Source organism: Penicillium concentricum (genome assembly GCF_028827145.1).
Source record: "Penicillium concentricum strain IBT 3081 chromosome Unknown utg000003l_segment0_segment0, whole genome shotgun sequence".
NCBI classification, from domain to species: Eukaryota; Fungi; Ascomycota; class Eurotiomycetes; order Eurotiales; family Aspergillaceae; genus Penicillium; species Penicillium concentricum.
Window position 1 is genome coordinate 857252 of NW_026622756.1, and position 25223 is coordinate 882474.

The 25223-nt window shown below is 46.0% G+C and overlaps 10 protein-coding genes across 10 annotated transcripts; 5 read left to right on the top strand and 5 right to left on the bottom strand.

The window, feature by feature from the left end:
* Positions 1–220: 220 nt before the first annotated feature.
* Positions 221–1461, bottom strand: N7517_008166 (zinc-dependent alcohol dehydrogenase family protein; the record flags this gene model as incomplete). Its single annotated transcript, XM_056725896.1, has 4 exons — positions 221–265; positions 328–774; positions 840–1229; positions 1315–1461. 4 exons carry the CDS (start codon positions 1459–1461, stop codon positions 221–223), a joined length of 1029 nt encoding a protein of 342 aa, XP_056576747.1.
* Positions 1462–2430: 969 nt separating this feature from the next.
* Positions 2431–2964, bottom strand: N7517_008167 (Dabb family protein; the record flags this gene model as incomplete). Its single annotated transcript, XM_056725897.1, has 3 exons — positions 2431–2551; positions 2642–2867; positions 2946–2964. 3 exons carry the CDS (start codon positions 2962–2964, stop codon positions 2431–2433), a joined length of 366 nt encoding a protein of 121 aa, XP_056576748.1.
* Positions 2965–5072: 2108 nt separating this feature from the next.
* N7517_008168 (uncharacterized protein) lies at positions 5073–6518 on the bottom strand (the record flags this gene model as incomplete). Its single annotated transcript, XM_056725898.1, has 5 exons — positions 5073–5389; positions 5446–5915; positions 5975–6098; positions 6157–6283; positions 6351–6518. 5 exons carry the CDS (start codon positions 6516–6518, stop codon positions 5073–5075), a joined length of 1206 nt encoding a protein of 401 aa, XP_056576749.1.
* A 1723-nt stretch (positions 6519–8241) lies between these two features.
* On the top strand, positions 8242–9723 carry N7517_008169 (uncharacterized protein; the record flags this gene model as incomplete). Its single annotated transcript, XM_056725899.1, has 1 exon — positions 8242–9723. The coding sequence occupies one exon, from the start codon at positions 8242–8244 to the stop codon at positions 9721–9723; it is 1482 nt and encodes a 493-aa protein (XP_056576750.1).
* A 1559-nt stretch (positions 9724–11282) lies between these two features.
* Positions 11283–12852, bottom strand: N7517_008170 (uncharacterized protein; the record flags this gene model as incomplete). The annotated part of the gene is given in 6 exon segments (XM_056725900.1): positions 11283–11482; positions 11532–11802; positions 11820–11895; positions 11915–12514; positions 12617–12753; positions 12787–12852. Coding segments are annotated over 6 exon segments (1350 nt in total), but the record flags the coding sequence as incomplete, so codon positions are not given.
* Positions 12853–13832: 980 nt separating this feature from the next.
* On the top strand, positions 13833–14689 carry N7517_008171 (uncharacterized protein; the record flags this gene model as incomplete). Its single annotated transcript, XM_056725901.1, has 3 exons — positions 13833–13956; positions 14016–14456; positions 14508–14689. The coding sequence occupies 3 exons, from the start codon at positions 13833–13835 to the stop codon at positions 14687–14689; spliced, it is 747 nt and encodes a 248-aa protein (XP_056576752.1).
* Positions 14690–16647: 1958 nt separating this feature from the next.
* On the top strand, positions 16648–17060 carry N7517_008172 (uncharacterized protein; the record flags this gene model as incomplete). The annotated part of the gene is made up of 2 exons (XM_056725902.1): positions 16648–16659; positions 16707–17060. The coding sequence occupies 2 exons, from the start codon at positions 16648–16650 to the stop codon at positions 17058–17060; spliced, it is 366 nt and encodes a 121-aa protein (XP_056576753.1).
* Positions 17061–18263: 1203 nt separating this feature from the next.
* Positions 18264–18788, bottom strand: N7517_008173 (TPR-like protein; the record flags this gene model as incomplete). Its single annotated transcript, XM_056725903.1, has 1 exon — positions 18264–18788. One exon carries the CDS (start codon positions 18786–18788, stop codon positions 18264–18266), a length of 525 nt encoding a protein of 174 aa, XP_056576754.1.
* A 1304-nt stretch (positions 18789–20092) lies between these two features.
* On the top strand, positions 20093–20920 carry N7517_008174 (ankyrin repeat domain-containing protein; the record flags this gene model as incomplete). Its single annotated transcript, XM_056725904.1, has 1 exon — positions 20093–20920. One exon carries the CDS (start codon positions 20093–20095, stop codon positions 20918–20920), a length of 828 nt encoding a protein of 275 aa, XP_056576755.1.
* A 2194-nt stretch (positions 20921–23114) lies between these two features.
* On the top strand, positions 23115–24485 carry N7517_008175 (uncharacterized protein; the record flags this gene model as incomplete). The annotated part of the gene is made up of 1 exon (XM_056725905.1): positions 23115–24485. One exon carries the CDS (start codon positions 23115–23117, stop codon positions 24483–24485), a length of 1371 nt encoding a protein of 456 aa, XP_056576756.1.
* Positions 24486–25223: the final 738 nt, after the last annotated feature.

Here is a 25223-nt window from a genome sequence, read left to right on the forward strand (position 1 = left end):
TTCGGGTACGGGCAAGGAACAAAACATTTATGCATCTAATATCGGTGATCACAACACCAGAGTTGTAGATTGATGTAAATGACATATAAAAAGCAAAGAAAGTTGATCACATCCGACTAATCAGCTGCTAGCTTCAATTTACCGCTCCATGTATAGGCACTTCCTTGGTGAAAAATGAGACCTAAAGTGTTCTAGAATTGTAGCGGGGCTAGAACCTCTTTCAGTTGATCTTGATGGTCACCTTTCCGAAATGCTTTTGAGCCCACTATATAGCACAAAAATTAGTCATGACGATGGATATTTCGAATCAGTTAGTAATTCACTTACCATGTACGCATAAGCTTCCCGAGTCTGTTCGAGACTAAACACCTTTTGATCCATAATGGGATGAATATTGTTCGCCTCAATAGCACGAACCATATCCCGCATCAAGGCCTTGCTACCGACATACACACCCCGGATAGTACATATATTGCTCAAAGAGTCAAGAATGCTCGGCAGGCCCTTAGGGTCGACACCACCAAGAAAGCCAATCACATTAATGATACCCTCATACTTGATACACTTGAAGCTCTGGGCGAGGGTCCCGGCTCCACCAACTTCGATAACATAGTCGACTCCGGCTTGGTCGGGCGTTAATGTACGAGCAGTCTCACCCCAGTTGGGGTCATCTCTGTAGTTGATTATGTGGTCAGCGCCAAGCTTTCTGAGCTTCTCGACCTTCTGTGCCGAAGAAGTTGTTGCAATAACGGTTGCACCAGCACCTTTGGCAAACTGTTTGGAGTCGGTTAGCTAACAGTATGGGAGATTTCGTGTGTATTGTAATATTCTGGACAGACCTGTAGAGCGAACATGCTGACACCGCCTGTTCCTTGGACCAACACGACCTGACCGGGCCGGAGAGGTCTTAACCCATATAGAGCATTCCAACTTGTGAGGGCCGCGCAAGTAAGAGTACTGTTTTCAAGAGGACTGAGATTTTTCGCGGACTTGACAAGTCCTGTTTCATTGAACACGCCATACTCGCGGAGAGTGCCGTCAATGACACCGCCCAAGCCGGTTTGTGACGCCCGAGCATCAATAGGTCCATACTGATGACCCTGATTGAAAAGTGTCACGACCTTGTCGCCCTCTCTAAATTCGGTAACCTTCGAACCGACTTCGGCAACCTCACCGGCACCGTCGGATCCGACCACCACGGGGAATTTGAGAGGAAATGGATATGCTCCCTATTCAGAGATACAAATGTTAGTCTACCAAGTATGTGGCAAAAGTGAGAGATGATAAGTGAAAGCCGTGCTTCACTACCCATACCTTAGGAATGATTAGGTCACGATAATTGAGCGATGCAGCTTCCATTTTCACCAACACCTCGTTTTCACCGACTTTTGGGATCGACGCGTCCTTAAATGTGAGTCCATCGAAGCCATTGTCCTTGTTTTCTGCAACCCATTGCTTCATGGTCACGGGAGCCGTTGTGAAGTTTGTGTTTGAGTTGTCTGTGATGTGGCAATAGTTCAGTGAATGTTTGACCAGTTAGGTGACGGTCTGATATCATAGAGCGAGCTCACAGTGTATGAGCTAGTATACGACTAGGGCAAGTGAGATCAAGTGAAGACAATTGAAGATGAATAGAAAGTTTGGAAATGTGCGATCGAAGGCAGGTTGAAATACCCTCGAGTCTATGCGTCTAATACGCCGGTACTCGGTGGTTACAACACCAGAGTTACAGGTTAACGCATAATGACATACACCAAGCAAACGAAGTTGGTCTCCTGTGATTAATCAGCTGCTAGCGATAAATTACTGTCCCACCCTCCGACAGTCTATAGTTGACCGTTTTGGGCTTTGCTTACTAGCTGAATGGATCAATGGATGGATTCATTTACCCTGACTCGCTTTCCGTGAGATCCCAGATCACGTGGCATCTATAGGCAGAAGGGAGATAACTTTCTGCGACTTTAAATAGCCGGATGTTTGACGGTTTGAACAATATTAATCATACTTGTACCTCGATCCAAGGTTTCAACTCTTTTAGCGATATGCAGGCTACCACTATGACGTATAGAGGATTGTCTCCACGATATTGGTCCAAAATACCTGCGGTGAAATTTGTGGAGGCCTATCTTGTTCCACCTTAGCCTGCGATGAGGCTGGAGTGTTTGATTACCACAGGTGATACAGTCTCCCCACGGAGACGATGTAGTGGGGTTTGGAGTTGCCGGCACTGGAATTCGAATAACAGGATCGGCAGAACGATGTGCATTGCAGCAGCTATGTAACAGTTCAAATACGGGAAGGAGAATAAGGAAGAAAATCGCGGGAGGGCTCAGCAGTCTCATGTGATAGCTTAGGTTCTACGGAACACCTGCCATACGTGACAGTTTTTTTTTTTTTTTTTTCTTGCATATCTCAATTTGCATAAAATGACTACTGCTTCTTATTATCCTGGAGGGATAAGATATTCAACAAAAAATCATCCTCTGGGGCTACCTCAAAGTCGAATCGAATGGATTCGTCTTGGAATGGGTAGATGCTCGTGCTCGTGATCCTATTTGCATAATGAAATCCTCAGCGCCCATAAAGACATTTTATAGATTTTTGGGATTGCAGAGCCAACCAAGGTCTGTTTCCCACATACCTGTGGTGTTCCTCGCTGTTCCGATACTTTTCCAGCTCTGTTTTATTCTCATGGAAGCTGACGAGAGCAATCTCGAAGCCCTTACTTCTCTCCATTGGCACTGTGATAGAGGCACCAACCACCAGGCTGCGTCCCTTGATACTGTTCATTTCTTTCATTTTCTGGATTTCTCGGATAACGTTGTCTTTGTGCTCCTGGGCCACCTCGGGGCGGAACTTGATAAGAACTATGTTCGAGGTATCAGTATCTAGGCTTGAAAAAAAAATCTTAGAGCCCCCAAAAGCAAAACGATATTCAAACGAACCAATATGAGCGACAGTCATTTGGACAGGTCTTTGGTGGGAATCAAGGTCAGGTTATGGTATGGTACAGGATTTTTTTGTCTAGACAGTCTTAAATATTACCAAGAGTGGCGAGAGGTGTTAGAACCTGATAAGACCATGCTGGGCCGAAACTTATATGTTCGATGGTCTGGAGAGCAACAGCAATGATTGGTCCAACATATGGTCCTTGTGAATGGGCTCATCGCCGGATTTTTATTCGTGTTTCTCCACTCACACCAAAGCACTTTCAATCCTACTGTCCCTAGAGAACACTACAGTACTACATACTTCTTCAAATCTTCATAGAATCTATATGGTGACCCTGCCATTTCTATTCTATGAATGAACATGTAAAAACTTAAAATACATTGCCTTCTATACGGATTTTTCAGTGTCCAAGCCTCCTCGGTCGGGCGCTCTATCTAGAGAGGTGCCTTCCTTCTATTGAGATTATGCATTTGCACGCCATAGCAGGGGAATGATATGCACGCCCAAGTAGGACAAAATGCCCCGTATTGAGTGCATTTATAAGCATGCTGACTTCAATCAGAATGTGGTGTGACCCGGGGATTCCATATTCGTAGTCAGAAACCACTCGCAGATGATATCATAAAGCCAGCGCATACTTGAAACATCATGAAATGTGGCCCTCTTCTCCACAATGGCTCCAGCAGGAAATGTCTGATGCACCTCCAAGTCCACTGCGTTCACGGAGCACGTGCAGTGACGCTCCGAATCCAAGTACGTCTCCCTCACTGGCCAACCTAGGAAGACGACAGACTGTCATCACGATAGCTCTAATACTACCATGGAATTATCCTATCACAGCCGAAACTTTCGAGGTTTTCGGTTGCTATATCCGTGGGCCATCACCGCCTTACTACCTCTCGATGGTCGGACATGGATATGTCCGATATGTTCCGGAGATTAGCCTTCAAATTTGACGATAATTGATTGCAGACGTGTCATTTTACGTACTGTTCTTGTTCAAACACGTTTCTTCGCCATGATCCAACATCTTATCGATGTGGCAATTATAAACAAGAATCGTTGTAGCATGCCTACCTTATTATTTGTAGCAAAGCAACAATATGAGAACTAGAAATCAATCATGCTGAACGAGCTCATTAATGTGAAAGATGGCGCAATTTTTCATGCGATTCTAGCAACTGACGGAGTATAATACGTCTGTAAGTATCAAGCTCTGTATTTCGCAGAGTTGAATCAAAGTACCCATGTTCATGGAACTAATAGGTTAAAATTGTTGGTAGGTGTGACCCGAGTGGTCCTGGCAGCACCTTAAAGCGGTAATATATATTTACCCTGAACCCCCTATCGTATGATAGGATGCCTATCGTAATGCTGGCTAGATGATTTGACAATATCAATAGGCCGGGTCTCAGGGAACACCTTTCTCTGACAGTATCTCGAATATTCACTGATGAGTTTCAATTATCTTGTTTCAGTTTTACGATTGGGAAAGGATCAATGTGTGTCTGATGTCTAAGCGATCGATGAAATCACGAGGCTGCATTCAGTATCAAGCCTATCTAACGAGTCCCATTGGGACACTTGAAACTGAACCATGCGGAAAGACCTCTGCGCGATATTTCACGAAATATGCAACGATTTTGCTCTTGCAATATTACATTGATGTGGAATGAATAACATTCCAAATGTAAAGTAAATTATGACCGTACTTGAACTTTCTTCAGATCTCATTATCAATTCATAGAAATGAGTTCAAAATGTTTCACCTTCCACTTATACTCAGTGTGGCCATTTAGCAACGGTTAACATATAGCGGCGACGACAGCGAGGTAACCAAAGAATAGGATGCTAATAGCTCGCTCTGGGCTACTACGAGAACAATTGATTACAATAATAGGTTAGATAGGGGTAGAGGCCAACTACCAGACTATGAAACAAAGTGGAGAGGTTTTAGAAGAACCATAGGCCACTTGCCCCAGCAATGCGAATCGTTAAAAAATAGCTACCGAGACTTCTACGCCTATATATCCCCTTCTACGAATCGATAATGTATATCCTAGAAACTATATTGGATTCGGTCTCCATAGAACAAAATTCAATACCACTGGTTACCAGGGCTAACCTGTAAGCTCAACCTCAATAATTCCAAAACATTCTGCCGCGTGTCTCCAGTACTTGATCACCCGCAGCCCATTAGCTGCCAGCAATTTCTCCCATTGCTGATTTGTTCTTTCCAAGCCTGAGCAAAAGACCATCACAGCAAGATCCGTTGTGCAAGGTAAAGAGCTAGCATCCCGATCAGGGAGAACATATTCCTCTATGAGAATTTTCGAGAATCCAAGTTTCATAGCAGGCTTAAGGTTTGTAAATATCGTGGTTGCCTTTTCATCAGACCAATCATGCAACACGTTCTTGAGGTAGTATGCCCTGGCACCTATGACCCTATGTAAGTATCACGAAGATATTCTAAGCAATTTGAATTCCACCTACCTCGAACCGGCTGAGTCTCATTGAAAAAGTCAAAGACCTGAGTGTCGATATTTGCTGCGGCAAGTTCCTGTGCACCGGTAACTTCATTTATGACCGCCGCGAGGTCTTCTAGGATTAACTTGCCGTGAGCATCTGGGAATCTTCGTCTAAACCCGAGAAGGTCATGACCACGGCCACCACCTATGTCCACAATAAGGGGTGTTTCGGAAGTTAGATCTGGGTGGTCCAGGATCCTCTCGTGAACGGGAAACCAATCACACCAGTGGGGACGGTCTGCTCGCTGTCCTTCCATGAAGTCATTGAAGCGAGTCAGAGCATCAGGATTCTGGCACAACCAACTAAACCCGTCTAGCCTTCCCAGATTATTTGCGTACTGCAGCGGGGCAGCCAGGGGATCATCAGGGTTCCGGTATTCTGTGGCCCCCAGAAATTCCGGTGTCTTTTGGAAGGAGGGCAAGAATTCGCAGAACCTAATTGACGGGATCAGTTTAGGTTTGTGAGGATTTTTGTAGAGGTTCCAAGGACCTACATTGACTCTATCACCCCTATTGAGGGTCGCTTCGTCAACTCTCTAGATAATTGGGTTTGCAAGTACTCGTTGGGGACGGGTTCGTCCACGATGGCATTTGCGACTAAAACACGTAGAATACGCCCTAGCAGCAAATTATATCAGTCTTCGGCTAACTTGCCTATCTATTCAAAATAACGGACCAACCAAAAGAGGGTCTGCGGGCTTTGCCGCTGCCAGCTTAGCCAAGGGCACTGGCAATGCTGTTTGTGCCAACATTGGAAATACCTTCATGTCAAGCGCTATCTTCACAGCCATAAGAATTGCTGGCTTTATTCGTTTATTGCTGTTAAAAATCATTGACAACATTGTTTGAATGGGGTGGTTCTTGTCTTACGGTGAAGGCAAGCTTCAGAATAGCATCTCGAGGCCTTTCCAAAGCGCGCGATAGCTGCAGTGCCCGTTCCTGGGCTTGAACGCGACTGGCTTCAGCCCCTGTAGACACGAATTCATTGATTGAGGCATGTGTAAGCTCGGATAGACCTTGAATCTGCTTAATATGCATTTCAAAACTTCATGTAAAAAAAGGTGCGAAAGGGATTGGGATAAGGATGTGGGAAGTAGTTAGTATATATGATACGGGTAATATTTATATCACCGTCGAACCGGCTCTTTGATAGCATAGTGCCGTCTGCGCTGTCCAATAATTCCCCCTCATTGTCGCCTGGGCATCGAAAACAGGATTTGTCTATGGTCTCCTTGTCGGCCTGTCATGCTTTGATATCATGGTGGTCACGAACATTGCGCCATCTAGCTGGTCTCCAATGAAACAATTCCCGCATAACCTCCGTTGCACACAAATGTCGTCATGGCGGCCTAGAGGAATTATTTCTGCCGATCGGTACTATCGGACTATCAAGCTTGAACCTTCCTATAGTCTCACTCAAGAATTGGGATCCGTTGATTTTGAATATTTGCCCCGCCTTTGAGCTCAAGCTATGGACATATATCCGAGGCTCTGCCAAGATAGTTGTCCACTACAAGTCCAACATGTACTCAGATATATTCTCTCCGCGAGACATGCAAAGTCAAGCCTGTTGGCATACAACACTTGTCATCGTCGATCTGTCCCTTGATATCCTCTATCTGAGAGCCTCGCTTAACTCCGACCCAAAAGACAGGATAAGCTGCGAACTATACTTAACATTTGCTATTTATTGCGCTGTACGAGTAAAAATTCCTCACTCGCCCACTTAACCAGTAAATCTCTAACTACTGAATTGAAGGGTATGGATTATTTCACCAGGGCCGTTGTCTACCGATTGGAAATGGTGCACATCAATGGACTCATAGCTATCTATAACATCCTGAATTATACTAGCGTAATCGAAAGTATAGACAAACATCACTTACCTCCTGGCTTAGTTTCCATCTCGAATGAGAATCTCTTGCATGGAGAGCTTGTCAGCTATTCGCAGATACGACGCAGTGACCCCATAGTGTACACTTTCGAATCGGCTTCTTAAACCTTCAGTCGTCATGCCTACATGATTCAACCGGATTTTTTCTGTCATGGGTGTTATTCGATTTGAGAGGTGCGTGTAGTGAAACTGGGAAAAAGCAGAGAAAAAACAACAACAAGGCCCTAACTTCGGCTTAGTGCTTTTGACCACATCATATTTCCCATACCTGAACAGATCTTTTATTCCCCGCGGATATGCTCTAGACTCTGTTTCCATGGCTGCATAGACCGGTAATATAAAATATCAACTAGGCTTTTATCTCCTTGATGAAATTAAGACCCAACAACTGGATATTGAAAGCAAAGTATAAGGGCATAACATGGAGATCGATGATCAAGTCGCTATGACCCTAGTATAATGCAGTGTGGTCAGCTTTTGTGGTGTGTATCTACCACGCTAGATTGTCTTGCAGCTGTTCCATGGAAAGGCTGCCCCATTGACAGTCTATTTCTATTCACATTCCAGCTTCATGACTCCACACCACCATCAATTCCTCCATTTACGATTGCCTTGTTCCGAATAGAGAATGCTACAGATCCTGCGGTGGTGGTATCTCAATCCAGGTAGTGTCGGAATCCGGATTGTGTCACACTTTTGGAAAGAGGAGTTACCCTGGCTTTCAGAAGCTTCATATCAGGGTTTTTTATCCATGATGTCGTGCCTGGCATCATTGTCTATATAATACACGCAAGCCTATACTCATTGACGCCCACTGTCGTGCGTGCAACAGTAAAGCCTTTTACATCCCATAATATCATCTTCTCAATGCTTTCTATCGTCTATCCGAAGTGTTCCAAAGAGTATTTCAGCGCCATTAGCGACCTTCTCCGGAGATATGGAGTTGGAAATGTTGTTGAATGTGACTCTCTGTCTGTTCCAAGCATACCAACTGGATATGAAGAGGTGATTTTGGTGAACAGTGCTCATCAATTCTCAAACTCAGCCATCCGGCGGGTGACATTTCGAACTGCACGTTTGCCAAAGGCATTCGTCGTCTGGGATAGCCCACTTCAGCAACAAGTCTTCATTATAAGGGTTCCTCTTGCTACTTTCGCAGAACAACAGAGTATCCACCAACAAATTTCACCTACGATCAATGCACTGGTGCAACAGAAAACCTTGGTCTCCTTTACCATGCATGAGTTTTGCTCTAACAGTGCAACTTCCGTCGGTGGATCTTTCTCTGATTCAGGGGTGCACCAATACTTTGCCAAAGTTGCGAAGGGCCGTGGTGCCCAAAAGCTGTTGGACGAAATCCAGATGTATCAATCCCTACCGGCCGATCTGAAAGACTATTACCCCCAGCTTCTTTTTCAATCGGAGCAGATGGAAACAGTTAGCATGGGAACGCATTTCCAAGACTTTCCCAATATGCGGGACCTTTTTCTGAACGGAGATCTTTCCGCGGCCGAGGTCGCTCAAATTCTGTCGGAAGTTCTGGATTATGAGTACAACAGAGCATTCCTCGAGCATAAACAGCCTACGCCACCAAATTATCTTCGCGACTATCATTTCCATCGGGTCTGGCGTCGCCTGATGATGTCCGTTGAGATTGATCCTATTTTCAGCCAGCTTCTCTCTGCCCATTCGTTGGAGATCAACGGCCAGAGGATGGCGAATATCCCAGCAATGCTACGATCGATCGAAGATAGTGATGAGGCGTTGCAGCGTCTAGATCCAGGAGGCGTTTCGCCCTTCATTCATGCCGATTTGCATCTAGGGAATATTATATGCGACGTCAAAACGAACCGGTTCTGGCTTGTGGACCCGCGCGGTTATCCCGTTTGCGATATCTATTATGATTTGGGAAAGCTCACCCAGAGCACCTATAGCTGCTATGATCTCTTGCATGAAGGTCGCCATGAAGTGAGATATGAAGTGAACGGCGATGTAGCTACTATCAACTACCATTTCCTCACACCTATCCTGCAAGAGCAATACGCAGACCTGGACGAGCGCTTGAAGCCAATTATAAACCAGCTGCTCGATGCCAACATCGAGGGCCCCGATGTGGACTTACGCATTCGATTCAATGAAGCTATGCATTACTGTTCACTTATGCCATTCCATATCCATCCAGAAGCTCAGCCATCCCTTGCCGTTCCAATTTTTGCAAGGGGTGCAAAACTTCTAGCGGACGTGGTTGGCCTTCTTGGCATCAGCATGGATGAATGCGCGGGCAGGCAAGCCGGCGGAATGGAGCGCTTGGCTGAGATGGGTCATGCGAGATGGTGCTTCGACAGTTAAATTTTGTCAAAGGATGGATGGAGCGGTAGTTCATCGCTGGTAGCTGATGTGTTGCACAGGATATCAGGTTTCTTTGCTTTTCGTATGTCATTTTGCGTCAATTTGTAACTGTGGTGCTCTAATCACCGAGTATGGACGTGTTAGACGCATATATCGAGGGTATTTCAACCTGCCCTCGATCGCACACTTTGTCAGTATAACAGTAGCTAGACTGAGGCCACCATTGACGCCTCAGGAACCTTTGCACTTAGTATTTTCCTTCATAACTTAGAATTTCCTTCATACTTGTAGGAATCAGAGGCTTCATCATCACTACCCCCACACTTCCGTATGGAGCATCCGGAGTATTGATGGAGTTATCATGATGACAAGATACAGGGGAGGTTTATATGAAGAGGAGGACCCTCCTGGCATACTTCTCTTCAGCAAGTATTAGTTTCTGTCTAACAGAATACAATACGTATATCCTACACCATAGCTGACTTGTCTGGTCAACAGGTACTGGCCTGAAAATCAGTATTCTTTTTTTACAGCTACGTGCGGAGCCATTCAAGGCCTAGGTGGAACGCATTAATGCCTATCGTAAGCAGTTTCAGAGCGTTTACAGCCAGCTACACAGGCTAGGCGAGCGTGTGGAATATGTAATTATTGGAGCATAGAAGAGAAATATATCCAGATAGATGATGAATAAAGTTGAATTCCATGGGTTGGTTTAGGTGGGCGGCTTGCTTGTGAAATACGTTAACGGGGGACCACTGGTTCCGAAAATTTTTCTAATCGACATTTCAACTTGAATTTGCTTCCTTATCGTCTGAGCTGCGTAGAGCTCTCTTTCCACTTCCAGCGTGGATGGTTGACTTCGGTCTGCTGTATCTTGAGGTCTGGGGTGAACCAGCGTTTGGAGAATGGTACTGGTCGCATATTGGGAGTGTGTTTATCCACTACTGTGTCATTCGCCTTATGAACCTCTCGACTGTCTCATCTGAAGCCGGTGTCATTCTCACCTCCTTCTATGGACCTACCGGTCATCGCTAGGCCTTCTAGTGGTCGAATTAAGGTTTTTCAACGCGTTGGTCATTGTTGTTCCTGGTGTGGTTGTTCGGGGGCCCCCATCCCTTCCGTTCGGCACACAACAATTTCTCTGGTACATGATGCTTTGACTCAACGTCATCTCTATACAATACTTCCCGTTATTATAGTAGTTTACATGTCGTCTGTGGCTGGACCATACAATGAGACCGTGTAGATCCTGTTCTCTAATATTCTTGCTTCTACAGAAAGTCTACTGCACAAGGCAAGCCGTAGCAGACCTGTATCTGAACAGTCTGGCAATCGGCCTTCTTCCCTTCTCAAGATCCCTTTCTCATAGGCGTGGAAACTGGCACCACCCTTCATTAGCATGAGACGCCAATTTAGTTTCTTATCTAGGGAAATATCTGGGCACTTGATATCTTAGCGCATTCCGTTACTTTTTTATGCAGGCCAAATAAATGTTCCTGCCGTTGCAGGTGCTGCTGTTGGTTCAGATTTGTGACGCAAGGATTATATAGCTGATGTTCTCACGGTCCGAAAGCATTGACCCACACAGGAGCAGAATCGCTTGAAAATGCCAAAGCACAAATTTCGGTCGCATGGTATTCGAGTTTTTGACTCAAACTTTCGACGTCCCTTATGCGTTGTAACGCTTTTAAGGGTTTCGTTGCTGGCTGAGATAACCAAAGAATGCCCATGGTGGTATGGTAGTAATGGAGAGTAGATACTTTTCACATTAGAAGGGAAAGGCGAACGGTTCATGTGAAGGGTTTTACCATGCCAGCTTCGCATTGTCCGTATAGAGAGGAATCTCCTCTGGATCGATAGCCCTGGGGTTTCTATCACGTCAAACGATGAAGGAAGAGAATATTTCCAGTTGTCGAGGTCAGCTTTCATGGCTTCCCACTCCAGGAGGTCTAAAGCCGGTGAATCAATGCATAAAGACCGGTTGATGATTCTCGCCAGAAGAAAGGTAATGTAGTTAGCGAATCCCGCGTCGTCGGTTGGTTCTAGAGGAGCGTTTTGAATCAAAGAGTGATCATGAGACTGCGGTGCTCAATTACGGCTACTGTGATATCCTCGCGCAGGTACTTCCAGTAGCCAGCACTGTGGAGATCTGCTGTGAGATGAAGTTCCCAGCTAGCCAAAATAGAAAAACATCCTTGCAGATGACTTTGGGAGCTGGCATTTTCTAGCACCACATGAGAGCCATCCCCCGGTTAGCTTCAGGTTCACTTGACGAAAAATGATTTTGATGGATGCGATTTGAATCCACCTACGCGTTATGATCTCATAAGAACGGAGCAGGCAAATAGCGGCCAGGGTCTCTCCAATAGGGAACTGATCCGAATCTTCAGTTAGAGATATCAGTGTTAGAGATATCAGTATCCGAACACTACCATAGTGATAAAACTCCGAAATCTCCAGATAAGCATGGTCTCCGAGAGTGCGGTGGTGGTTCGCAGCAGCGAAAGCGAGAGTAGCACTAAGTAATAGCGGATTACATCGCGCTCGAATGGGAACGATGTCCTCAAAATTCCGCTTGCTGTCGTTCAGATCATACCAGGGAGCTAGGTTTTTTATATAGTGGCGAAACAGTTTGGCGACCTGTAGATCTCGTAAAGCATACTCAGGTTCTTGAATCGAAGGGTATCCGCTTTTGTGGTAAACAGCTGAGCTCAAAGGATTTTCTTTATGCGCAGGACTTGATGGTGAAGCGGTTGTGCTGATTTCATGGATCCAGCGACAGTCGCGCGAACTTTGTTCGCAAGGTGAACAGTTGGGTCTTCGTCCATCACCTTTGTGTTCAGTGGATCAGCCGTCTGTGAATAATGATATCATATTATGAAACATGCAATACCGATATTTAATTCGCCGTGATCTGCATATTTGGCTGCAGGACGCTATATTAGCAGAGGCTTCAGACTCGATTGCCACGGCATCGACAAGCGAATAAACACATAGTGACCCTGCCACCTTGGAAGGCCATTTACCAGCCTGTTGTCACTTTAATAAGGGGGCAACATGAACCGGTGGAGATGCCAGCTTAGGACTGACGATTGCGTTGAGGCGGTCGCGGCATTCGTGCGTTTCGCGACTACAGAGCCTTATAAGTGATTGCTCAAATTAATAAAGCTGCGGGGAAACTGAAATGCCAGATCAAAGGCAGAAATTCGATTCGTGAGCCCTCACATTCTAGACATTCGCTTGCCTTGGATAAACTCACTTGATGGCTGCTCCACACAAACCTCTCCCTATTCGCGCAGTCTGCCGTGGTCAACCGCTTCGAGGTTATGACTTCACCGCCTTCTACCAGATCACTATGCCGCGAAAACAAGGGAAAAACGATACCCGAACCCTGGTAATTCATTCATTTGAGCATGTTCATTGGTTGCTCGGCTAAAAGAATATAGATCCGAAAGGCGAAAGGCGAAAGGCGAAAGGCGAAAGGCGAGAAAATCGTTTCGCGAATAGCAAGATGAAGGACGGAAGACATCCCTTTTTAAAGTTCCACTTAAATGAAGTATTAGCCAATGGAGAGTATTATGACTTGGCCAAAAATATGTACACATCAAGGGCGCGAACAATGTGAAAAAGGAGTGATGCAGATTACTTCCACTAACCAATTCGTAATTGCAATAGTGCATGCACTTCGTTATTCCTTATTGGAGCCAAAAGCAAAAGAATTTTTCCTTTTTTCATTTCAATTTTTTTTAATATAAAAACTGCGTGCTTCTTCTCCATCTTCAAGGATGACCCCGAGCTAATTAATTACATCCACCAAGCATTCATGTGTCTTACTGTGTGACCTGTTTGAATTTTGACAAAATTATGAGTCAAATCCTTTTCGAATTCTCGGCATTTTTAGGCCGCCACTGTCAAACACGGTCCTTGTCAACCCAGCTAGGCAAACTCACAAGCTATCCAACCTCAATCCGCCCAACAAACACCGAGATCCAACATGCGCGACTTTCCCCCAGAATCTAGAGGTCGCGATTCGGAGCCTTCATCAGGATGGTCTTGTCGTTGTTGAGAACGTCATAAATCATGATAGCCTCGACCGGCTCAACGCAAAAATGATCGAAGATGCATACGCTCTTCGGTCCAAAGGGGTTGATATTCCATTCAACTACAACGCTGGAAATATCCAGCAAGATGCTCCTCCGGTGAAAAAGTATTTTGATACTAGCATCTTTTTGAGTATGTCCAATAGAAATTCAAAGACCCAGCCCTATATACAATGTCTAACTATCACAAAGACCCATTTGCAACCCAGATTACCTCATCGGCATTGGGACCCCGTCCGAAATGGACATTTTGTTCCGGAAATACTGCTATGCCACCCACAGCAGAGTACCCTCCCATGTCCCAGCCTGTTCATTCAGATGCAGACTTTGCGCATCCGTCTCACCCATTTGCATACGTGATCAACGTGCCTCTTATCACAATGACTCCTGAGAACGGCTCCACTGAAGTGTGGCTGGGAACACACGCCGACAGTGGACTTCACGTTCAAGAAGGACTGCACGGTGAGCGTTCAAGCGGTCGAATCAAGCCAGACGAACTTGAGAAACGCCGTGCGGACAGACCTCCCTGCCAGCCTGTTGTGCCAAAGGGCTCTCTGATCATCAGAGACCTGCGGCTTTGGCATGCTGGAGTCGGTAACCAGACTGAAACCCCGCGAGTGATGCTGGCAATGAGTAAGTAATTTTTGCTTATATGTTTTGAGTAAACAAAACTTACATAGACAGTTCATTTGGCATCTTGGTATCGAAACCCCATGACGCTAGAGTTCGCAGATGACTTGAAGCCTGTCATTGAAAGTCAGAGTGATGTCGAAATTCCAGTGGACTGGGTGACTAACTCTGAAGCCCTTTCACGTTATTTGAACCGCGGCTTTGGTAATGCCTATGATTTTGACCAGCAGCCCTGAGCTAAGAGATTCTTGCTATTGGCACTGCTGCTGAGGATTTCAGGCGATTACATCGTGTACACTACCTGCGTTTCGGTTTTACATGACTCATTTTCCCTCCGTTGGAATGACCAGAAGGAATAGTTGAAGATAAATGATAATAACATAACACCTTGCCAGATTCCATGGGCAGAGGTCTTTGTAATGTTTGCCTTGCCACGAACTCACAGGACATCTTCTACACCGGTGCCCTCTTGTTAAGTAAGGTACGAAACTAAATGGTTAGGCTCAAAGATGTCTAGCTCTTGGATGTGGCGAGAAGAAAGAGCGAAAGAGGGTCAATCGTGCAGAAGCCGAACTTGTTACTGTACTCCTACCCGAAGCGCGGACATCTGGCTTGCCGCACATGTCTTGGGTACGGGATTGACGGGACAGGTAGGTGTCTATGAGTGCAATACAGTGGTAGTAGTAGTATATTTCATTTACCCCCACCTCTCACAAAGCGATATACAGGCTAGAGTAACTATATATATCCATGTATGTACATGTATGATGTCCCAGTTCCTGAAAACGAACTTCGAGCCTCGTCAAGGCCTATCGTGGACTAGTTGCCGCATATATTATTAGGCTGCCCTCATGGCGCGATTTTCAAATCGTGATAACGCCTTAGTGAAGTCTAGGGCGGCCTTGACCGTGCTAGCCCGCGAGACGGTGTCTGGTTCACCTCTCTCACCTTCTGCTGGGCCTCCTGGCAGACTCGATATGCTGCTAAACGCGTCCCCAGTTTCACTACTCAGCTTCCGTCGAAGTTCCCTTAGGTTTGGGCAGTTTACTAGCACTAGTGTGAGTTTTTCTTGCTCCACTAATCATTGTCGCAGAAGCCGAAGGTCTTGGCGTAGGTGGGTAACCATCATGGTCCGTGAGATGGTCAGCCAGGTGTTGCTGGAATGTCCAAATCTACGAGACTTGCGGACAGAATTAAGAAGAAATGTCGGGGACGCGAGGAACAGCGTGTCGAGTCTGCTGGGAGGCTCAAACGAAGGTGAGAGAGGTGAGCCAGGCACCGTCTCAAGGGCGAAGACGGTTCAGGCCGTATTGGACTTCGTCGAGGCGTCACAGCGGTTTCGCAGTCGTGCGCCACAAGGGCAGCCTAACAACGGGAGCGGCAATGGGCCAGGGTAGGCCGTGGCGAGGCTCTAAGTTCCTGTCAGAAACTGGATCATTCTACATGTACATTATCCATAATTTATAGTTGTTGTATCCTGCATATCGTTCGCGAGGGGACAAGGTAAATCAATTCTACTACTACTACATGATTAGAAATCATATACCGGGGTACGCGATTCGGCTCGGTCTCGACCGAGTGGCACGCGTTAAGTCCGTCACTGTTGACCTTCCCTGATGGGTTCAGCATTGATCGTTCTTTCTGTTGTCGCAAAGGCCGCGGTTCCCTTAATATCTAAGCTGGCTGTATTTACTCGTCGTCAGCCAAGGAAATCCTATCAGTTTCTGACGGCGAGTGAATCCTATCACTTTGGCATGCATAGCGGTTCTCTGTGAAAATGTGAAAACGTGCTATGAGGCTTGGATCAACAGTGTATACTACTAGTCTAATCTTCTTCGCTATTTCTGTCCTAGCTGATACATACGCATGATTGGGGTTGAAGAAGAGCGAGAATGTTTGCTACTATCACAGGCGGGAGGTACAATGTAGTCCTCGGGTTCTCTCCACCGTTCCAAACTTGGGCCGGTTAACCGTCTATGGTCCAAAAGAGCTCAAACGGACCGTTCAAGTTCCGTAAGATGTGAGTCTATTGGAAGTCCAAGGAAACTGTAGTTGAAGACTGACCATTGACATAGAGATTTATATACAAAGCACAACTCCGTTGCTCGAATAAGCTTCCTACTGCTTCTGTCAAATCCATCTCCTCGTTACTCCGATCAAGACACAACTTAGTGTCAGTCTTTATTCTGATAGAATGGATTCCTCGGTAGGCTTACTAATACCACTTTCAAGCTCCATCTAACTCCAAGATAGGAATATCTTCGACTCCTCGCGAGGCTCGACAGTCGGGCAGTCCGGGCAGAACGAGCCCAGTCCAAACTTGAACAAGAACTGAGCGCCTCCAGGGCTGCCGAGAAGCAAGCCACAGAGGAGCTGGGCCATGTGTCCAGATTAGCGGATATCTTCTTTGAGCTCAGTCAAATTCTGGGGGGCGTGGTAGATCGTTGGCTGAAGGAGCGCGGAACCAAAGAACCCGGCCAAGAGCCGGAGTCAACAAAGGTAATGCTTGATGTGTTGTTAAAACAGTTGGAAGCACAGAAGTTAGCCAATAGCGGTGAAAATCCTGGTGATGACTCGGAAAGTGGTGGCACAAAGGCTGCGGCATAGTGCAGCTAAATCATCGCTAGACGATAGCTTACCGTGCATCGTCCCTTGTTCATGTACATTAGTTTGTTTGCGAAATGACTGGGATTGTTTACGGCTTGTTTGAGTGCAGAGATGTCGTTATATTCTTTTTTATCTACTTTGCTATGGCTGTTGAAACGGATCCGTTTCTAAATCTGCCCATATGTGTGCCGTCGTATTCTTAGTTCAGTTTACAATACCTCTTTCCTTGACGCCACGGTTACATTCCAATTTGTTCTGATTATGGAAACTAACAGATTTTCCGTCGTGCTCAGAAGCTGACGCGTGAGCTTCAACATGTTCTGGAAGACGATCCTTCCAAGTATACCATCACCGATTCGCTACCCCAAACTCAATCTGCTGCCAGACTGGAAGCTGCATTCGAATGGGACCGCATTCGATGATCGGCAGCTCCATCGCCAGAGTTGATTTCTAAGGAATTCCAGAAGCAGAAGATGCAACCAGACAGCTCTGAGCTCGGTATGCAAGTCCAATATGAATATATCTGTCACATCAATACTGAACCATATAGCAGAGGGCTATTAATGAGAAGGTGAAGGGGCTGCTCCTCAATAAGCCAGAACACATGCCCGGTTGTTGGTGGGATGCTAGAACCGGGGAGAGAAAAAAAGGCAAAATAGGGGCAGCAGAGTGGAGAGTGTCATGGTTTGTTTTCGTTCAAGGCTGGCGACCCTGCTGGGAAATAATAAGACATTGTCAGGCCGATCTGTTATTGTGAAAATTTATGTCAGAGACCAGGATAACTGCTGCAGCAGGGACCCCCTGACCGTTCGGGGGTCGGACTTGACCAGGTTGCCCGCAACAGCATGGATGTCGAGTCAAAGCCTGCGAACGGACTCACATCGAGCAGGGTCTCCTGTTTGTCCAGCGGTTGAGTCTTAATTCTGTGACCCAACATGCAGCAAAAGTTACATCAACCACGGTTCATTGTTCGTCCAGCGATCGAGCCCAACCCCTGGTTGAACATGTAGCAGCAGGAATTTCAACTCGAACGGTTTGAAAAACGTGACCGGGGGATAGTGGGGTTCAGTGGGGTTTACCAGGTACCATTCTGCCTTTCAGCCAATCCCGGTTGTCAACGCCCAATACTGCAGGCAGGGCCCATTGGTTCGTACGCAAGAAACATCGCTGACAGCTTAGACCGAGAATCTGGTCGCTCCAAGGTTACTGGTCCAAATTTCCGTCCGTGCGCCCCGTTCCCAGCCGGATCTGGTCCCATGGACGGCGCCGACGGATGGCTTCGCCCTCTTCGTACCTGCCTTGGCTATCAAGGACTGAGCCAAGGTTGCTGGCGCTAGTGAGCGTGTCTGGGCGTTCCAGCCCTAGCACTTTTTTTCGGTCTTGTAACGCCCGCCGGTGCATGGCTTCGGCCTCTTCGTACTTGCCCTGGTGGGAAAGGACTAAACCAAGGTTGTTGACGCTGGTGAGCGTGTCTGTGTGTTCGTGCCCTAGCACATTCTCCCGAGAAACAAGGACCATCTGATACATAGTCTCCGCTTCGCGGTATCGTCCGTCGTAGTAAAGACAGTCCCCACACTTCTGCGCAAGATTGAATTCTTCATTGCTACACTTCTTCTCATCCCCGCCCAAAGCATATTGTGCATGGGCTATGTATGGCCGCCAGTACACACGATTTGTTTGGCTGGTGTTTGACAGTAGTATAATTGCCCCATGCCTGCTCCGGGGCATGTAATCAATCAGACACTTGGTCCCAGCCTCAGATGTGAGTGGGGATGTCCACAGCTCTAAGTCATCGGCGTTATCCAATACCAGCAGCTACGGGCCAATAGTCTCATCACTGAGATATGTTTGGACAATTTCCAGGATGTCAACACCTATTTCGTCACAGCCGTTGAGACCAAGGTTTTGAGACACCTTGCGATACAAAACAAAAGTAACAATGTATGATTGAAGACGAAGAACTAAACTAATTACATGAGGGAGTGTCCTTATATATCCTTCGTAGCTACTCCTGAATATACTCCTGGGGTCGATGCGGGAGCCAGGCTTAGTCAGGCGTATCCTGCGATCAACCCTTTCCTATGAAATACCGGGATCATGCTTAGCCAAGCATGTCCTGCGACTGCCCTGCGACTAGTCTCATCCTAGGATAAGTCTTGTCCTGTGATATGCCTTGGTCACGTGTCTTGTCGGTTGGTTGGAGAGAAAATCAGAACCTTGGGTATTTATAGTCCACTCACCACTCTTGTCAAGTAAATCACCTCCTCCGTATTGGTGAGAGAAGAAATGATTAAGGAAGCCGTGTATCTCACTGGATGTCCTTAGTTGTGCGTCGAGTGTGTTCCCATTCATAGGTATGAATGGGCGTCTCCCACAAAATGCGGGGCTGGCCACAGATCACCTCAACCTTCGGGAAGACATAGTAATTATCCATCTCTTTCTTCAAGGGAAGTGGCGTTTCCTGTCGGCCGCCCTCGACAAGAAGTCTCCGAAGGTCTTCCATCGAGGTTAAGTGAGGCGCTTCAAAGGCGTGGACATAAAATATTATAATGAAGAGAAGAATTTGAATTTGTTCACTGGCGCAAGCATTGTACTGATTGCATAGATATTTCCTCGAATATCATCAGCTTGAGAGTAATACTCATCAAGCTTAGTCCGACCAGCTTCAAGTGCTTCTAACATCTGTTTCTTCCATGGGACGCGCTTTCGGCGTAGCTGTGCCTGTGATCGCTCAAGATGATCAAACAGTTTGTTATAGATCTTGAACAAATTGTGGGCAGTGACATCTCGAGTCTTTGATAGCTGTGTTGTGTAATCAAAGAAAGGCTCGGTGATATAAAGAAGATAGTCGATCTGACGCCACTCTTGCTCGCTAAGTAGCATCTCCTCACAATCATACTCTGTACAGAATAAAGAGAAGATAACACGTAATCGAGCGAGTGGATGCAGAAGCAATGCTTGATGAAGAACATGCCGCTCCAACGGGCTTCACTCGACATCAGTCCGATGCGAATGTTTATACCTGGGGTCGTATGGGGGAGCACAACATTGTGATTGCCTCTTTGGCTGCCGGGGACTATGGAACTACCTCCGCTGCGACCACAGCTTCAAACTTGCTGAGTGCTCTCCAGGTCGCCTCGTCGAATGGCCATCACAAGATTGTCAAACTGCTCTTGGATTATGGAGCCGACATTGACGCGGATGGCGGCCAATACGGCAGTGCTCTCCAGGTTGTCTCATCGAATGGGTATCAAGAGATTGTCAAACTGCTCTTGGACAAGGGTGCGGACGTGAACACGCATAGCGACAGATATGGTAATGCTCTTCAGGCTGCCTCGTCGAATGGTCATCAAGATATCGTTGAACTGCTCTTGGACAAGGGCGCGGATGTGAACGCGCAGGGCGGCAGATACGGCAATGCTCTCTATGCCGCATTGTTGAATGGCCATCAAGAGATCGTCAAACTGCTCTTGGACAAGGATACGGATGTGAACCTGCAGGGGAGCAGATATGGTAATGCTCTCCATGCTGTGTCGTTTGATGGCCATCAAGAAATCGTCAAACTACTCTTGGACAAGGGCGCGGATGTGAACGCGCAGGGCGGCAGATACGGTAACGCTCTTCATGCTGCGTCGTCGAATGGCTATCAACATATCGTTAGACTGCTCTTGGGCTATCAACATATCGTTAGACTGCTCTTGGACAAGAACGTTTATTATTACTTTACTGAAGGGAGAAATTTCAGCAAGCATACCCTTCTTACAACAAGATTGGGAAGAGGATATCCTACAATTTCTTACTCTCAACCGGCTACCATTCCATCTGATCGAGCATCCATCATTCAAACGCATCATCCATAAAGCTCGTTCCGCCCCAGCCCCTCTAGTGATCCCGTCTGGGTCACCATTGATTGGTGATGGGTAGGTCCGTAACAGAACACCCGCTTTGTCTCTCGGCTTGTACCCGAGACGGGACTTATCTTAGTGTGGTCTAGCTGTATCCAACAGGAGACTATCAGTGGATGTTAATTTACCGCTTTTTTAAATAGAGACTATACCTGTTTCGGGTACGAGCCAAGAAACAAATTGTGTCCTTTAGGGGTAAAATGTTTTCGAATTCAACTGTAGTTGCACCGGAACAAAGAATAGGACTACGAGATCCACTATTCTACGAACCAAAGGATGGCATGAAATAGGCTTGGCACAGGACCTCTCGAACTGGGTAAAACTTGGGGGTCGCCGAGAATTTAGGAATGCGCGTTTTGTAGTGGAGACTAACTAAGTCTGACCAATGATATTCAACCAACACCCTACTTCTTTCATTGAGTTTAAAAATACAATAAAACAAAATTTTTATTTTTATTTTCAGCCATTCTGTCTGTACTCGCATTTCTGAGACAACCAATTGTTTAATCACCAGCTGCAGGTTTGCTGGCCATTAATTCTCATGCTTTCACAACTACGGGTCTTGTATTACTCTTCGATGACTATTCGTTTATTTATTTAAAATCGTGGAAAGCATCGTTGAAAATGTAAAATAGCCTACTTATAAATAAAAGCTGCGTTTTATTCGTTCATCAGTATTGTGACTATACGAGCAATTTACTCGCCACTGTATCTTTGACCAGTTACTTCAATCTGATTAGTGCCAGTCTCTTTTGACCGTAAAGATGCCCTCTTTTATGGAGATTGGGGCCGGATACAATATAACCCCAGAAATATGATGGTCCCACTCGCGAGATGAAGAGCGGGACCTGGTATGGTAGAGTCAAATGGTGTCAAGACGCGGTTCATAGAGGGATGATGCTGATGAACGGGATAATTATTTGGGAATCGACAGATGCGCATTTTCAATGATGCTTTCACCATTTATGGACTGATTAGTTTTTTATCCCTCGTTGACGATGCCTCACATGCTGTGTTCCAATCTTCCGATGGCTTTATATCACATATCTGGCCCACCAATGAATTAAAACTGCATCCAATCGGCACGTAAAATGGATACACTTTAACATCCCCACTCATTATAGATACTATTTTAAACAACCTTCAGGTACATTTGTGTCTAGTAGGTTCCCCATTAGAAAGTCCGCCAAAAGATTTACAAAAGCAAAAGTATGATCTCATACAAGTGGTACACACCAACGATTCTTCCCTCTCTAACATATAACACTTGAACATTGTATGCCTTTTCCATGATCGAGGATCTCGTGGATAACTACCAAAGCTTAGTAGATGTTTTCTCATCATCACAAAAAGGAGTGTATTCTACAAATCGTAATTCATTCACCCGACTTGATCTTTACAGCCTTTTCATCAAAAACTACATTTATTGGATTTATATCCCTATAGAGATCCTCCAATGATCGAAGATCCTCCGATCTGGTGGCGAAATACCGCGTGAGCCGACTGCGTTAACGCATAATCTCAATGATTTGAGATGATCACAGAAAATCAGGTTACCCTTATGCAGTAATCTGCATGGAGAACCAATTAAGGTTAATTGCAACACAAGTGATCTTACCATGCGGGCTATTCCATATCAATACTACAAGATTAAGGGCTGTTTAGACAAAATCTTGTTCAGCGACCTTAGGGCTACACAAAGTGGACGATCATATTCACTTATAGCTATGCCTGCATTAGAAGCGCGGTACAGGGTACCGAAATTCCCTTGAGTGTGTTGCCAATGGGGTTCATCAGCCCAAAATTCGAGGCTTTGAGATCTATTTAAGAACAAGTCTAGCCCATGGAGAGGTGCTCCCACAATCGCTTCAGTGGGCAAATCAGTATACAGAAACAGATGATGTCTTGCTTCCACCACCTCGATCGCTCTATTCATAGTTCTGCCACTCAACTGGGGCGTCCGGATAGTCAAGAAACCCAAGCTTCGAGGCATTCGGCTCCAGTGTTGTCTTCTAATTCCTCTAATCCATTTTGCTCTTCCCATCGTGCCCAGTCGATTAGGCAAGAAAAGCTTTCGAATTCCGCAAACCAGTTCCAGCCCTACAACCTTACCCCGCTAGACCACTTTGCGCCTCCAGGACACTTCAATATGTCTGTCGCATTTAGTTTGGTCGATAAGGATCGTGTGCAGGTCCTTCGGCGAATGGAGGATGCATTTGCTCGTGTGGTCTCCAAGTTCCCCTTCTTAACTGGGATGGTGGTTCCATCTATGGAGCTAGATGATAGAAGCAACGCACTTCAGTTGCGGCCAGCTACTACTGCCGAGCTTGAAGAATGCCCTTTGCTAGTCACTCAAGATCATACAGAGTCCACTACTCTTACTGTGAACGGGAAATTCAACACTTCCTTGATGCCATTCCCAATTGTCTCCCCAGTACCTATACCTTCTCCTGTTTTAAGGTTGAAGGCTAATGTGATAGGAGACAAGTTGCACCTGGTTTTATGCTTTGATCACCGTGTATTGGATGGGTCAGGAGTTTTTTTATTACTCTCTACCTTGAGCGCGTTCTGTCGTGATCTAAATGCTCCTGGTCCATTCACAACGCCAGATGCACAAGAAGAAACAAGGAACTATATTGAGGAAATTGGATCTACAGCCACACCGCAGGATTTTCAGTGGACAACATTTCCTTCCCAAACAAATGAAGATGGAGCATCTATAGATGTTGGTCAAATGCCTATCAGTTCTCCTCATATACTCGATGGCCGAAAAATAAACTTATTGCACAACGCCTGCAATTCGGCTTTACAGTCTCTTTCTAAGGAATACACGATGGGTCTTTCCGAGATATCCCTTTCACCGAATCTGGTCGTCACCGCGCTAGTGAGTATATGCAGTAGTCGAGCCCGCTCGAAGGCTTTCCCCGATAAGCCGGAACTCTCATCCGCTATGTTTATGGTGGAAAATGTCCGAAAGGCACTCAATTTACGCCGGGGATATATGGGTAATACCATCGTGGGAAACCAAAGCGCTTCTGATAGTTCTGCACAGCCTCCGCCCGAGATCTTACAGCATATCCATATGCCAAAGCCTCTTAGTCCTATAGAGCCAGAGGATATCTGGCGGATCTGTAAGGTGGCCCAGACTCTTCAGGAAGCATCCGGACGCCTTGATAAGCAGCGTTCAGGGGGAATGATCGCAACAATGTTCCGAAAACGTGATTGGGCTTCGTTCCGACCCGGGTGGGGAGTGAATTTCCTTATATCTGATATCAAGTCAGGAAAGCCTTATAGGAACTTTGGGCCACTTGGAGACCTTCAATTGTTCGATGTGCCTTTCGACGCATCTCCTGGCTTTTGTTGGATTATGCCTAACCTGCCATCGGATTCTCTATCGCCGGTTTCATGCTGGAGATTGCGATGGAATTTGGAACGGGCGGCGATGGAGTATCTATCCAGCGATCCCCTCTTCCAGTGGGCTTCAACTCCTAGTAAAAACACCAGAGACGTCGAAGTTTGAGCTAAATGATTAGCTAGTCTTCGTTGGCTACATCGATTAGTTAGATTCTGACGAACCCCAATCATAATAGGATATAGGGCTAGTTTTCGGTTTTTCGGTTTTTCAATTTTCGATGAACGTATACTCTCCTTGAGATGACCATGTAAAGTACTTTATGTTCATATCATTAGGATATATATGTTTTGTAGCCTTTGTGACTTCTGTACAAAATCTACCTACCAAACTCGTCTATACGTCTGCCTGCTTTTCGTGTGACTATAAAAGGAGAATCAGGTCAGAGATTATGGCGAGTTGTTCCATGTTTCAGCCCAAGGGAGCTGAAAACGCATGATCCTGATGCTATGTCTTTTGTAACTCGCGAAGTTCTTACATGTCTCAATCTGGGCTCTAATTTTGTAGCAGCTATCATCAAAAGGTATAGTAAATAGCTGCCCTTCCAGAAAACCATTTCTGGATAGTTGACTAGCATATACTATAAGACTATGCGCATATTGAATAGTTGGTTGACTAGCCATCGCCTTTTGCTCCCACTTAGGCGAGGCAGGAAAGGTGGAGCCAAGCAGCCAGCGTGTGGCTAAGCACCAGAAATCAGCCCCGCCCATCACCAAACACGACACGGGCATCTTCGCTTTCAGATTCGGAATTAACCAAGTAGTCACTCTAATGGAAATTAAGGGGACTTGATAAACTGCAGCAGTGGCCGGGAAACGTTAGGCTATAAGAATTTGAAATCTAGTG